This window comes from Malassezia globosa (genome assembly GCF_000181695.2).
Source record: "Malassezia globosa CBS 7966 chromosome Unknown mgl_sf_1.1, whole genome shotgun sequence".
Taxonomy (NCBI): Eukaryota; Fungi; Basidiomycota; class Malasseziomycetes; order Malasseziales; family Malasseziaceae; genus Malassezia; species Malassezia globosa.
The window spans coordinates 369,421-383,697 of record NW_001849874.1 but is presented as its reverse complement, the minus strand read 5'-3'; the positions used below and the strand labels follow the sequence as shown (position 1 = coordinate 383,697).

The 14,277-nt window shown below is 51.4% G+C and overlaps 7 protein-coding genes across 7 annotated transcripts; 4 read left to right on the top strand and 3 right to left on the bottom strand.

Annotated features, from left to right (window-relative positions):
- Window positions 1–78: 78 nt before the first annotated feature.
- On the bottom strand, window positions 79–3,084 carry MGL_0183 (uncharacterized protein; the record flags this gene model as incomplete). Its single annotated transcript, XM_001732356.1, has 1 exon — window positions 79–3,084. The coding sequence occupies one exon, from the start codon at window positions 3,082–3,084 to the stop codon at window positions 79–81; it is 3,006 nt and encodes a 1,001-aa protein (XP_001732408.1).
- Window positions 3,085–3,798: 714 nt separating this feature from the next.
- On the top strand, window positions 3,799–4,514 carry MGL_0182 (uncharacterized protein; the record flags this gene model as incomplete). The annotated part of the gene is made up of 4 exons (XM_001732355.1): window positions 3,799–4,000; window positions 4,029–4,211; window positions 4,253–4,371; window positions 4,440–4,514. The coding sequence occupies 4 exons, from the start codon at window positions 3,799–3,801 to the stop codon at window positions 4,512–4,514; spliced, it is 579 nt and encodes a 192-aa protein (XP_001732407.1).
- Window positions 4,515–4,644: 130 nt separating this feature from the next.
- MGL_0181 (uncharacterized protein) lies at window positions 4,645–6,459 on the bottom strand (the record flags this gene model as incomplete). Its single annotated transcript, XM_001732354.1, has 1 exon — window positions 4,645–6,459. One exon carries the CDS (start codon window positions 6,457–6,459, stop codon window positions 4,645–4,647), a length of 1,815 nt encoding a protein of 604 aa, XP_001732406.1.
- A 1,156-nt stretch (window positions 6,460–7,615) lies between these two features.
- Window positions 7,616–8,244, top strand: MGL_0180 (uncharacterized protein; the record flags this gene model as incomplete). The annotated part of the gene is made up of 2 exons (XM_001732353.1): window positions 7,616–7,941; window positions 7,998–8,244. The coding sequence occupies 2 exons, from the start codon at window positions 7,616–7,618 to the stop codon at window positions 8,242–8,244; spliced, it is 573 nt and encodes a 190-aa protein (XP_001732405.1).
- A 1,110-nt stretch (window positions 8,245–9,354) lies between these two features.
- On the top strand, window positions 9,355–10,851 carry MGL_0179 (uncharacterized protein; the record flags this gene model as incomplete). Its single annotated transcript, XM_001732352.1, has 1 exon — window positions 9,355–10,851. The coding sequence occupies one exon, from the start codon at window positions 9,355–9,357 to the stop codon at window positions 10,849–10,851; it is 1,497 nt and encodes a 498-aa protein (XP_001732404.1).
- Window positions 10,852–11,245: 394 nt separating this feature from the next.
- MGL_0178 (uncharacterized protein) lies at window positions 11,246–12,296 on the bottom strand (the record flags this gene model as incomplete). Its single annotated transcript, XM_001732351.1, has 2 exons — window positions 11,246–11,265; window positions 11,531–12,296. 2 exons carry the CDS (start codon window positions 12,294–12,296, stop codon window positions 11,246–11,248), a joined length of 786 nt encoding a protein of 261 aa, XP_001732403.1.
- A 96-nt stretch (window positions 12,297–12,392) lies between these two features.
- MGL_0177 (uncharacterized protein) lies at window positions 12,393–13,964 on the top strand (the record flags this gene model as incomplete). The annotated part of the gene is made up of 1 exon (XM_001732350.1): window positions 12,393–13,964. One exon carries the CDS (start codon window positions 12,393–12,395, stop codon window positions 13,962–13,964), a length of 1,572 nt encoding a protein of 523 aa, XP_001732402.1.
- Window positions 13,965–14,277: the final 313 nt, after the last annotated feature.

Genomic DNA, 14,277 nt, shown 5'->3' with positions numbered 1-14,277 from the left:
ACGACAGGGATTATCCATGCCAAGAAATAAAGATCATGCAGGCGGACCTGTCCAGATATAAGCAGAAAGGATCCGTTTTCAATAGGTATATGGCCACGGGGGTGGCACGTGCTGTGCCGGTCGAGCGCATCTTTCGACAAGAGCGACATGGTCGAGAATGGCCCGATCGCAAGCTTCGAACGCATTCCGAGCATGATCAAATACTGCGTCGGACGCATGCAATGCGCGGATGCCGAGCCACGAATCCCAGAATGCGGCAACATCATCCATGCCCCATGGCAGGACGGAAAAAAACGGTAATACATGCTCCAAAACCAGTGGAGTCGCATTGAGAATGTCTTTGACGTGCGATTGGATATTCCATAAACGATGAATGGCTGCATCGCATTTACTGCTGGACGTTCGGACATCAGCACCCAGGAGCGACAGCCAAGACTCGTTTGTTAGCTGTTGTATCCATGTCGTATAAACGCATACACCCGATAGAACCTCACATAAAAGGCGTCTCGCATTCGTGTGCAAACAAAGTTCCAGCAAGGCATCAGCAGGTACATCGGCCGGGCGGGCACCTGGCATGTTGCATTGCATCGCCGTGCACAACGCACGTTCGAGCCATTCAGTGAGTGTTTGGAGGATGCGGGCAAGTGTCCACACAGCGGAAGGATGGAACGATGCGTACGCGGGGTGGCCAAGCAAATCGGCAAAACGAGCATTCGTGGTATCATGGCGCGCAATCGAGAGCTCCTGATACATGTGGAAAAGGCTGACAAACACACATGTGCTTGCATGCAGCAAGCGCTGAGAGGTGTCAGCGCATTCAGACGTTAGAGCCAGCACAAGAGGCAAGACAAGCTTCGTTTGTGTGAGTGTCAGCAGCGCAGCATCAGATGGGTTGTTGTGATTGTCGTTGAAGGCGAGAGCATTTGCCGTGGCTTGTACCATGGCGATGATAAAGTCATGCGTAAGCGCGTGATGCCGCAGCAGAAAATGCACGACGTCCATTGGCGTGGCGTGGCGCAAAAGAGAGAGTGCAGCTAGACGGCCGAGCGTAGGGATACTGTGCGACTGTATCGGGAGGCACAAACAACCGACTTGTCTGCCAGGACGAATAAGCATACAAGCAAGCACGCCGCACGGTGAAAGCGCGAGGGACGACCGCATGAGAACGTGTGGAGGTACTTGCACTTCAAGAGACGTCCATTCATAGGTCTTGGTATCGATGGTGCCCCAAATTTCGCGGTCCATGTGGTCCATGACAAACGCAGTCGCATAGATTTTATGTGCATGGGGCACAGGAGAGCATGCTGGTATGATGCTGGACAGAACCAAGCCAGGAATGTGCCGGAGCGTGAGCGGCGTAATGCGCCACGCTTTGTCAGTCTCGTCGGACGCGACTTGGCTGGGCGACGACTCAAAGATGCATCGCAGCTCGTCGACGCGCTTGTTCTGACTCTGACGCACATCCCACACATACAGCATCGTGTCACGGAGCGAGCGACTCGACCACACCGGCTCAGACGCACCCTCGTCCGTCGCAACCGCAAACAGTAGCGCGAGGTCGCCGCCAGCATCGCGTGACCACGACATGGACGTGAGCACCTGGTACCGGTGTTTCGTGCCGCTCAGGGCCTCTTCGAGCGAGCGCATAGTCACAGACGACTGTGGATTGATGAAGAAATACGACAGGTCGCCATTCAGTTCAAATACTAGCTCAGTCATGTTGACAAACATGGCCGAACCGCTGATGCTTGATTGGTACGCCACGAGCAGGATGGGCGCATCCGACATGGTGGCCATAGACACGTGTCGAATCTCCATGGCGGAGAACACAGATTCCAATGTCGTGGGCTCATAGGACGCAGGCGGTGGGTAGACTCCGGGAACCTGCAGACAGCCAATATGGATCCGGAACATGGACTTTTCATGCACCCGGTGTAGAAACACGACCTGACCAACCCGCGACACGACAACACACGCTTGCTCATCCGCCGACTTATCAAGTGGCAGGCCAGCCGCAGGCACGGAGGTCGATGGGCCACTGGACGGCGCGCGTACAAAGTCTGTTTCAGTGCACTTCCATGCACGTGCTGAGTCGAGCCAACACACATCGATCATGTCGCCAGAGAGTTTCGACAAGGATGATGGTCCCGTTGAAGGGGCGGCTGGGGGCGTTGTTGCGGAAGCACCTGTTGCGGCTGCGGTGGGGACAGACGACAAAGACGACGCCGTGCCTGTCGCTGCGGTCGCTGATGCCGCAGCCGGAGATGCTCCCGACGTAGACAATGTGGACACAGGCAAAGATACAGGGAACCATTGCTGCAAGATCCATTGATCAGTGGCTGATATAGAAGGGGACGTCCGCGTCCAAATACACAAGACGCCGTGATCATAGGGTAAGAGGCTCGTCGTTGCTGACCCCATTCCCATGCCGAGGGCGTCCATCCCAGGACTTGTCGAGTGGCCCGGCGGCGTGCGCACAAGACCACGCGGCGTCGCTAGGGGCGTCATAGCCGGAGATGTGAATGCGCTTGCGCCCGCACTTGCATTCGTGCTAGCTCCTGCCGTGTTTATCGCCGCGCTCATCGTGGCGGCACTCATGCTGGCGTTCATAGCATTCGCACTCGGCGACACCGCGGCGCTTTGATCGACAGGCAGTACCAAAGGCGTAGAAAGCTCGAGAGATGCGGATGGGACAGGTGGTTCATTCGTCGTTAGCACAGGCATAACAGGAAAGTAAGCGAGCAGAGTGTGGCCACAGGGACTAAAGCTTACGAGGGAAGGCGCGTCTAACTCATACGGTGTACTGGTTGCCATAGGTGGCGCACGCGGAGGTGGATGCAGACGTGCAACAACCTGCGAGGCATTCACTTTGCCGCCATGAACGGCACATGCGCTTGGTACAATGAGGACACACGCTCCATGTTCATCTGAGGTGCCATATGCCACGAGATTCTGTCTTGACCAAGCAACAGGCTTATCTGGAACCATTGACCCATCGAAACCAGCATGCGCCCACACATGCAGTCTATGCTTTTGATACTCTGCATCTGGATCGATCCGTGCATGTACATCATCCTGCTTCATCTTTCACGGCATACAGCAAACCGGTGAAAGCGCCCCCCGCACGAAAGGATCAACAGCAGTACTCGCGGTAGCTGCAAAGGCTGTTGCTTTGATGAGCTACTTGCAGAGCGACACACTTTCTAAAGAGGTGGGAGCGCGCAAACCAAGCGTGCAAGCAAGCGAGGTCAGTGGAAACGTAACGAATGCTTCACAAATTCGAAACCAACGCCTACTTCCACCTCACACAAACACGCACACACACACTTTCCCTCTCTCTCTCTCTCTCTCTCTCTCTCCCTCTCTCTCTCTCTGTGTGTCTTCCTCTGACTTCTAGCCAGCTAAATTGCAGCAATAGCCACAATAGATAACTTGCACCGTTGAAGCCTCGACCCTTGCCTGCCACGCAATGGGGCCGCGCCGCCCTTGCGTTCTTGCTTGACTAGCCCCATGGCCTCCACCTGCGACGCCACACAGCGCGTGATGTCCCCTACCTACCATTGCCACTTTTGAGCTCCATGGGCGCGACTAGAAACTCACGTGATGGCTTCCTAGGCGGGCATGCACGACATGCTTGGTAGACTCCGAATTCGCCCATGGGAATGAGCCAAGCAGGCTAATATAAAACTCCAGGCGCAGGTACGTGCGTGTCTGTTTGTGTGCAAGTGTTGAACTTTCGAAGGTATTCGCATTGTCGAGAACCTTTTTTTCCTTCGTTGGTGTTCGTGTCTCGCAGTGATGACGACAAGTACACGAAATGCGGCAGCAGCGATCCGGCGCTTGACAATCGAATACAAGCAGCTTACGACAGATCCAAATACGCTGTTTCCAGCTGTAGGGCCTATTTCTGAAGACAACTACCTTGAATGGGAAGCTCTACTTCCTGGACCCGACGACACGCCGTTCGAAGGAGGTGTGTTCAGTGCGCGTCTTTCATTTCGTATGTACATCACAATCACTCACAAAAGCACCTACATACCCCTTAGAGCCGCCGACCATGCGATTCGATCCGCCTATTTTCCACCCAAATGGTGCGTGTGTGTGCACAATCCCAAACTTTTCTCTCTCTCTCTCTCCTTACACATCCACAGTATATCCAGATGGCCTCGTATGCATCAGCATTCTTCATGCCGCTGGTGATGATCCGAACAGTACGTTGGGCAGATCTGTGACTTACTTCGTTTCCACACAGTGTATGAGTCGTCCGCAGAACGCTGGTCTCCTGTGCAATCCATCGAAAAAATCTTGCTCTCCGTGCTAAGCATGCTGGCTGAGCCGAATGTTGAGAGTGGTGCCAACATTGACGCCTGTGTACGTATCATCTTTTCAACTCCTGAAAAAAAAAAATAAATAAATGCGCTTACTCACACGTACACCAGAAAATGTATCGTGATGACCGTGATGCGTATGAAAAAACGATCCGCAGACAGGTGCAAGAACAACTGGGCCTGTAGCGGACAGAACCCTTGCAATTTTCATGTACTTGTTCCTCCCATTCGAAAAAAAGGCACAGGACATGAGCTTCCCCGGTCGCAGCGTACGTTCGCGTTTGTACCTTGAATTCCCATATCGCGCTATATAGTTCTAGTGGCGCCATATTTTGAGTGTGCGATCACGCCCACCACTAGCGAGCTTGTCTGCGAGAAAGTCCACACAGTACACTTCGTCTTCATGACCAGGTAAATCGACCTTAATCTTGAAGGTCTTGAGATTCCACAGCTTGATTGTCGAGTCCTTCGACGCGCTGGCTAGCATGCGGCTATCACTGCTCCATGCCACCCGATATACACTTGCGACATGACCGCGCAAATTCGCAATGAACTTGCCAGTGCGCCCATCCCACAACTTGACACTATTGTCAAACGAAGCCGATGCAATCAAGCGTCCATCAGGCGAAAAGCACACATGATTCACAGTCTTCTGATGACCCGTCAAGCGAGCCAATGGTTTCTTTGGTGACATAGTGGCTTCTGTTGAATGCACCTGTGGTGGCCATACAAATAGTGTGTGGTCGTCGGAAGCAGACACTACCATTTCAGGACGGGCTCCGTTCGCGGTGCTCTCCTCATACCGCTTCTGCGCCATCGATTGAGTAAATGCATCCAAATCTGTGTAGTCTTGCTTGCACAGATGCGCGGCATACGCGCCCTTGACGTCAAATGCTCCCGTACGGAGCACATAATCCGTCGACAAGGCGAGTGAGTTCACCCAGTGTGAGTGCTCATTTAGCGAACGGATCAGTCGTCCGTCCTGATCATTCCACACCTTGATGGTCCGGTCAGATGACGCAGTGTAAATCGCGCCATCGCCACCCCAACGAACACAATTCACACTTGCCGTATGCCCGCCAAGTACAAAGTCCACTTGTCGTGATACCACATTCCAAATACGGACAGTCCCATCCTTCGACGAACTTGCGAGCCGTGGCGCACTAGCATTCCGATGAACCGGCTCCCAAGCCAGGCTTGTCACCCACTTTGTATGACCGCGAAGCATTTGTCCACGCGGTGCAGCCCGTCGTGCGGCACGTCGTTCAACGACCGACATTTTTCGTGGAGCCTCTGCACCCGTCTGTGTCTGCTGTGCCTGATGCTCGGCATCGACCTGTTCACCAGACCGAGCCCCCCAACCACGTCGTCCCGGGAGCGGCGGTACCAGCGCATCCCATATCCATACCTGGCCGTCCATTCCTCCTGTAGCGAGTCGGCGCTCCAGAGGTTCCCATTCCACGCACAGGACCCATCCTTCGTGACCCTCCAACGTGTGAAGTGGCATTTCTGTATCCATGTCCCAAATCCGACACACCTTATCACCTGCCCCCGTAGCCAGAAGAAGACCTGACGGACTGAATGAACAGCACAGAATCGGCGAGCCATGTCCAGATAGTGTGCTAGAGCATCGCGTCACGGCGCGCACACGAAACACAGCCTGTGGCTCAAATACAATCGTTAGGCTGTCCTCCATGCTGATGCCGAGCTTCTTTGCAACCGCCGAATTCATCACATCATCATGCAAGCTGTTATGAATGGGAACACGTGTCGGCTCCGACGTCGATGTGTCTGTCTCTCGGAGCAGGACGTGAAATGCGTAAGGAATGTCTTCGTCCTCGTCAACATCATCTTGTTCTCCAGCCCCCGTTTCTGTTCGTCCCCTCTGGCTTCGTGCTTGCCTGCGAAGTTCATTCACCAGTTTCGCCATTTCTGCCTGGCCTACCTGCGCTGGCAGACTAATGGTAGGACCCAGAAAAGTGTCGTCTTGTCCTGAACGAAATTGCACCAACACGCTCGACATGTTGGAGTTTAGCATCCCGCTCTCGGATAGCTCCTCATTAGCACGCTTTTCAGCCTCAGCGGCACGGCGTTGCCTTTTTGCCGATGGCTTCGGCACTTGTGTAGCCATGGGCCTCTCGTTGTGGCTCTGTGGTATACGCTTACAAGTCGGACACCAATTTTTTCTGGACTGTAATGTGATGAACACGGACGTGTGTGGATGCGCGTGCGTGTGTGTGTGGAGTTTCCGCGTCCACGTGATGAAAAAATTTTGGATGTGTTCTCGATCTCAAGCAAGAGCCTCGTTCGATGCATTGCTTCTTCATATGACGGCTGCGATGGGGACAGCTGCACGAGAGGGGCACTTGAAGGTATGTGTGCGAGAAGCGACTTGCAAGGTGCACTGTGCTGCATAAGCTTGAAAAAATAGAGCAAACTCACACCAGACTTCCCTCTCCATCCACGACGAGGCCTTTCAAACGCTACTACGCCTCATTCCGGCAAAATTTTACGTGCCTGTCGAAGAGTCTGAGGTGGAATCGAAGTACCAAAAAAATAAACGCACAAAGAGTCAAAAGCAGAAAGATGCGGAGGAGCGCAAACTTTCTTCCAAAGCGGCTAAGCGTGCGAAGGTGCGTCGATTCATGTACTTACGCAGCTCGATCCGGAAAATGTCAAGACTGTGTCGGACTTGCAAAGCGAGCGACAAGACAGCATTGACGTAGACTTTGACGACGACGGTGGCGACGATCAAGAACATGAGAATGAAGCTGAAGATGAAGATGCTGTCGATGATGAAGACACTTATGAGGATGGTAGCAATGATGCTGATGCGGATGACGACGAGAGCAACTTCGAGGAGGATGGTGTCAAAGAATCTGTTCAGCCTTCAAACGACCAAATACAAGCCGCATCGAGTCACTCACCGCAGCTTTCTTCCACGCGCCGCGCAAGCATTGCCCAGCTCCGCGAGCGGCTGCACAACAAAATCCAAATGTTGCACCACAAGCGACAATCGCAAAAGACCGACGGTACAGAGGAACCCAGTACGAAACAGGAACTGCTCGAAGCACGGCGACGCCAGCGTGGCGAAATGCGAGACAACCGGCGACGAGAACGCAAAGAGGCTCGTCGGCAGGCCAAGGCGAATGCGAGTGCCAATGCGAAAACATCAAATGATGCTAAGTCATCTGCCACATCTGGAGGGTCTTCTCGCTCAGCTGGCCTGCTCGTTGAGGATCCATCTACGTCTTCACCTGCGACAGACTATGCTGGAATGCCACTAGATGGCAAACTATCATTTAGCCAGGTCTCTTTTGAAACAAGGAATGCGCCTGACACAGCCCGGAAAAACAAATATGCTCTACCAAGTGATCCTAAAGCTGCGCTTGCAGCTCTGGAAAGCACGCAAACGGAAAGAAGAAGCCAAGATCCAAAAACAAATTGAGCGTGGCCAAGATGCTTCGCAGGCGCGTGAAGCAGCTAAAGAAGCAGAGCGCTGGGGCAAGGCGATGGCAGCCTCAGAAGGCGTTCGCATTCGCGACAATGTCCATGTTTTGAAACAAACACTGAAGCGTCGAGAACGATCCAAAGAAAAGAGTGCCAAGTCTTGGTATGTATTTATTTTTTTTTCTTTTGTTTCCTCGAGGATCTTGGCTAACCCTGAAGGAATGAGAGGCGCAAAGCAGAGCAAGAAGCGCAAGCAGCGAAACAAAAGCGAAGAATGGAGAATCTCTCCTCTCGTCGCGAAGCTAAAAAGACGAGTGGCAAGTCTAACAAGTCTGTACGTTCACCTAGCAGAGCACGCCCAGGTTTTGAGGGTAGCTCTCGCTCGTTCTCTAGTGGACATCGCAAGTCGGCATCAGGTTCATCCAGTGGTGGCGGCAATAAGTCCTCACGTCCATCGAAACGATAGTTAGTTGTATTTTCGGCCGATTATGTATAGTGTCGTTGCCCACTTACACTGTATCCACATTTACATCGTCTTGAACGCGCTCATCCACTAAATTGGGAGCAAGCCCGCAGCGTTTCATTTCGCTCATCAAAATTGGCTGCAGGTGTATACGCTTGGCAATCTGCCAGTGTCTGTGCCCATATTGTTGGACGCATTGCAAGTTGGTATCTACTAAGTCATGCAGACACCTCTTCGTTCAGCACACCAGGACGACCCCAAGACGCATGAACGACCAGCGTTTCAGAACCCCTACGAAGGCCATAGAGGCTTGACAGCCAACGAACAATTGGTACTGGGTGAATATGCGCGTCTTGCAGCCACAGTGCGAAGGGTATGTCTCTCATAACGCTGACTTGTCTCTCCAGGTTGCTGTGCTTAGCACCCAACTGTCCTCTAGTTCACTACATACCAACGTTTTGAACGAATTACGTGCTATTGAACGGAAAATGGGCCTTGTCCTTACTCTTTTCAAGGCTAGCGTATGGGCAATTGTGATGCAGCAGTCTGATGTCCAAGATGTGGCTGACGAACTCGAGTACATGGACATGCCCCACGACGTCGTTGAGGAAGAGCTAGAAGATGATGCTTGGGACACGACAAGCACAGACGCACCAGATGCAAGACGACCCACCTGGTAAAAGCTAGTGGAGTCACAGTACAATGCTAGTCATCGTGCTGCTGCTGCAACACACCAGTAGCGTCCATCTTGGATCGTTCTAGCACGATCTCATATTCGTCCACGACATTGAGCTAGCTAACGCGACCAATCAACAGGCGTGAACTTATTCATGCCATCGACCCGACGCTTTGTGCGGGTCCGACACGCGCATCATGATTGAGCCCCCTCCACGTGTTTCTCAATGACTTGCGCCACTTAGAACGCCCTTGGAATGGCGGTCTTACTGCCTGCCTGCCGCATATATTTTTCTCAATTCTCGACGCGTATCCGGGCTATGTACTGTCCACGTAATCTTGCATGACGCACTACCGATGACAACGCGGCGGCCGACATGCAACAACAATTACAGCCCCAGTTGAGGAAATTTCGCAGCTCGTCCGCCACCTCGAACCATGCCCCGGCTTGAAGTGAAGGTTGGGCCTGATCGGTTCAACATGGAGCCATGCAGGCTCAACGATACTAAGCATCCACACGAAATCGATACGGAGCATTTCTGCGGCCGTGTGTTGGTCCGTGTCCTCGATGCACCAGGGGCTAGAGTGGGGGAACCTGGCCGTGAATACTTTCAGGATCGCACACGTCGATTTTGCATCCAAATTGAAGGCCGTTTTAAGAAGTATTGGACCGGAGATGATATCTTGTTTGGGTCAGACTTTGACATGTTCGTACCATTTCCTCGCGCACCATTTAATGCAGGTATGCGTGTGGCCAGGATGATCGATCCGTGCACTTTCTACGAGGAACATCCGCCCTCGGGTCGGCCTTATATTATGTCGCCCTATGCAGCGTGTATGAACACATTTTGTGCATGGCCATCGCCCGATAGGCTCGGCGATGCCGTCGTTGTGTCCAACGACCATGGTGACATCCCGAGCTATGCGGCCGACCATGGTAACGATGGAGATATAGTTCCTGTTGAACGTATTGACTATTCACATTCGCATGATGCAGAGAAAAAGTCATCAAGCCGTTGGTTTCCGTCGATTCTTGGGTCGCACAAGGATGAAAGGGTTACAAATTCGTACTGGCGCTTTCTTGGCCTGAGCGACGACCCTGCTGTTCAGGCATACATTCGTCAGCATCCGCCATCTCGACCGGGTTCAGCCGACATCCGTGTACAACGATCGAATACGACGATACCAATTGCCCCCGCGGCAGCCATGGCTGTGCCCACTCCAGTGGTAGCCCCAGTTCCGTCGCTGGCTCCAGCTCCGTCACTGCAACGACCTATTCCAATCATGGCAAACCCAATGCCGCGTCGACTCCAGCAAGGCATTGACACACACACGATGACCGCGCTTGGATCCAGCAAAAAGCCCAATGTGGTTTTGACCCGTTTACACTTGGATCGACCAGATACACCTGATTTGCCTGTCTTCTTGTCGTCGAACCTTTCACTTTCAAGCACCGACACATTTGGCTCACCTGGCATGACCCAGTCGCCCGTCCAGCAATCGCCAATTCCGATGAGGCCAGGAACTGCGCAGATGCTGGAGCGCAGGTATATGACGCCAAGTCCCGCGAGCTCACTGCATCAGAATTCGTCGCTCAATGAGAAACTGGGACCCTGGCGCTTTTCTGACCCAAGCTCTGACATGGTAGAGGACAATGCATTCATCTTCAAGACGGAAAGTGTTTCTGTGCCAAAGCGCCGTAAATACTTCAGTGATGAAGCACACCGCAAGTCCTTTGTGTATCATCCAGATATTGTGTATGGAGCGTCGTTCTTTACCAACCTTTTTGACTTCAATACATTTGACCTCAACATCGGACCCGTTCACATCAATGTTCATCCATTCTTCCAACAAATGCCTATTCGCTATACTCTCCGTTCCAAGACCAATGAGGAACTTGTGTTCTGTACAATCTCGTTCCAACTTGTGGACTAATTCAAGTCAGGCGCAGTTCGCTCCTGCGTCAAGTTTTCCACATACGAACCATCCTCAGCACCAGGGAACAACCACACATGGGTATTGCCCACGCGAGTAGGTATCTCTGGTACAATAGATTCATCACAAGGCCATCCCAGTCGTTTGCATAGATAAGACACAATTGGATCCGAGTCTCCGAGTAGCACGATGTCCATAGCTATGTGGGATACAGGAGTTCGGTTGATCAGAATGGTCGGAACATTGGGTGGAAAATGCGTCAAGAGATCAGCGACAGGCGCCACTTTCAATGATGTGCCCATAACCAAGATCAAATCCACTTTCCCACGATCTGCCAAAACACAATCTTCGAAGGCGTCTGGAAGCTTTTCTCCGAAGAATGTAATATCCGGTTTCATGATACCAAACGACGTGCTAAAACCGTCGTCTTCACTCTCGTCGTCACGAACCGCCAACTTTTGTCGCTTTGTAGTGCTTAATCTCATTTCACGGCGCTCCTCACACTTGGGACAGACTGGAACTCGTTTTGCCAAGATGTCATCGCGAATCTCTTTTCCGTCCATTCGATAGCCACATCGAGGATCGGTACACGTGGCTGAAGCGAAGGATCCGTGGCACTGAATAACCCGCTCAATACCAGCTTTTTGCTCCAGTGTATCAATATTTTGCGAGTACATACGTAACAACTTGTTGCGTTTCTCGATTTCCCGCACAAAACGATGCGACGGAGATGGCTCGAAGTTTGCTGGATAGATAGAATGAGCAAACGAATAAAACATGTTGGGATCACGCAAAAATGTTTCTTTGTCAAACATATCGGAAGGATCATCCAGCTCGTATCTGTTCTCCCGTGCAAGAATTGCATAGATGCCATCCTTGGATCGGAAATCTGGTATGCCGCAGGACACTGAAATTCCTGCACCGCATAACACCACAATCCGTTCGCATCGTTTAATGAGGTCGACAGCATCTTCAATTGTATTGTACTCGACGAGTTTTTGTCGCTGACGAAGAATGCGAATAAATACCATCTTCAAGATAGGTAATAGCAAAGATGGTTCATCCTCCGCCTCTTGCAACATAGAGCGAGGAAGCATTACGCCCAAAGACAGTAGTATGTCAATAATGCATTTTGGATTCGGTAAAACGTGCCGCCGCACGCATTCACTAATGCCATGCGTACGAAGATCCGATAGAATGAGCGCCACGTTTTCAGGCTCAAGCGGACCAAACACGTAGTCAGACGACGCCGATTCATCTGCACTGTCTTCCGGCTGCTCTAGAGCGCCTGAGTCGCTAATTTCATTTGACTCATCGTGCTTCATCTCTTCCATAAGCTCATTCTCTGCTTCCTCTTCTAAATTGTCTAGATCCTCCGAGTTCAAGTCGTCATCTAGCGCCGCTAGCTTCCTCAATGCATCCAAATCTTGCTCTGAGTCAGTCATGGGACAGAAAGGCACTGCTAAAATGTGGAGTAAGCTTAAGTCAAAATTTGATGCGTGTCTTGCCACAAATCGTCCCCTTGAAACTGCAAGTACTTAATGGGCAAAAGCTCGAATCCTCACCAGCGTGGCCGTGGCCGTGGTCATGGTCGCGGTCGCGGTCGCGGTGGTAGTCGCGGCCGTGGTGGTCTCGGGAATAGACATCTAGACTCAAAAACCTCGCGTCGCAGAGGCGCAAGTTTACCCTTTGACTTGGCGAGTATATTTGGTGGCAAAGATACAGCCGCCTTCTTCGAGATAGACCAAGAAATGGATAAGCCGAAACAGCCTCCGAGCTCAAAACACCGCGTCTCTGGAAGAAGCATCGCTTCAAGGGGTGGCAAGCGTGGGGCAAACCGTGCTGTGACGTCACATAACCATGTTCCCTTTAATTATAGTGCGCCGCAGAGCAAGCCTCCCTTACCGGAAGAAGCAAATGCAACACTCTTCGCTTCATATGAACAAGACGATGGAAAGCTGAATACGAATTCTGGGCGTATAAAGAGCGAAAGAATGAACAAGAAGGTGAAGAGCGTTCCAGAACACGATGATGACAATAACGATGAGGAAGAAGACGAAGAGGAAGACGACGATATTGTTATCGAGCCGCATAAGAGAAATAAAGGGAGCATTCCGCACCGACGTAAACTGGAAGGGCTAGTTGTAAATGACTTACAACAAATCGTTCAGAAGAGAGAGTACAACGTGCATGCAATGATGAAACATGCCAACCCTCTCCTCCGTCCTATCCTTTTCGTCAAAGCGTCAGGAATCTACGACAAGACTTCATTACTCGAACCTAACAACTTTGATTCTCTAATCTCAAACGAAAATATGGAGACGCAAACAGGGTCTCCAAAGTCTGATAGATCTCAATCACAATCGAAGGCCCAGTCTCTGGCATCCCAAAATGAAAGGCGAACACAAAATCCTCAAGCACCACACGACAACATACGTGATGAAAAGGAAGAAATCCTATCGAAACAAGAGCCCATTCACACGGATAAGCAAACAAGCAATGATGATGAAGAATTTCTGTCATTTAAGCTCGCAGACCAGATTCTTGAGAGTAGCTCTGACCGCAAGCCCATATCTGAGCAAGATGAGATCCTGGCAGATTGGATGGAAAATGCTATGCTTTCAGGACCAGAGCTTGTTCCCCTACCTACGATGGCGGGCATTTCAGATCCATTTGGCGATCACACGACATTAGAGGACATTGCTATTGATGCACATGAACGAGAAAGAGATGCATGGCAAAGTGATAGTGATGATGAAAATGAAGATGACGACGATGAAGATGTTGAAAATGTTGAGGATGAGACGGAGCAAGATCTGGAGCACGGATTAGACGACAGTATGGCTGATAACGAACTGGAAGAAAATGTGGATGGCGTAGAAGAAGCTGAGGAATTCGAGGAAGATGATGCCTCTGAAGAGATCTTTGAAGAAGAATTGCATGCTTTATTGCTTAGTGGATTGGGCAAAGATATTCCTCGGGATAGTAAACAGTCCGATGAGGATGAAAACTTTCTTCAAGTTCTTCGAGGCTCGTTCCCTGACGAGGACGTGGGTTTTTCATCCACTATTGGTCAAGTGCCTAAGAAAAGTACGTTCGCTTTGATGTACTAACGCAGAATCGAAAAAGAAGCCCGTATTTGAGGATACTTTATGGGCCGACGAGCTTCAACAGCAGTGGGAGAAAGATCGTGCAAGCAAAGCGTCCAAAAAAAAGAAACGCGCCGAAGCACGCCAGGCTGCAACTTACGATCCATATCCCAATACACATGGGCATGTTGATACCAGGAAAAAAAGTAAGGCTCAGCGTCGGGAGGAGAATCGTGCGCGACGCAGTCAGCTCAAAAACTCAGTCCATGAACATGATGAAGGACATGTCATGTTTGAGAAGCCAACGACATTTGCTCAGATTCGTGGTTACATCGAC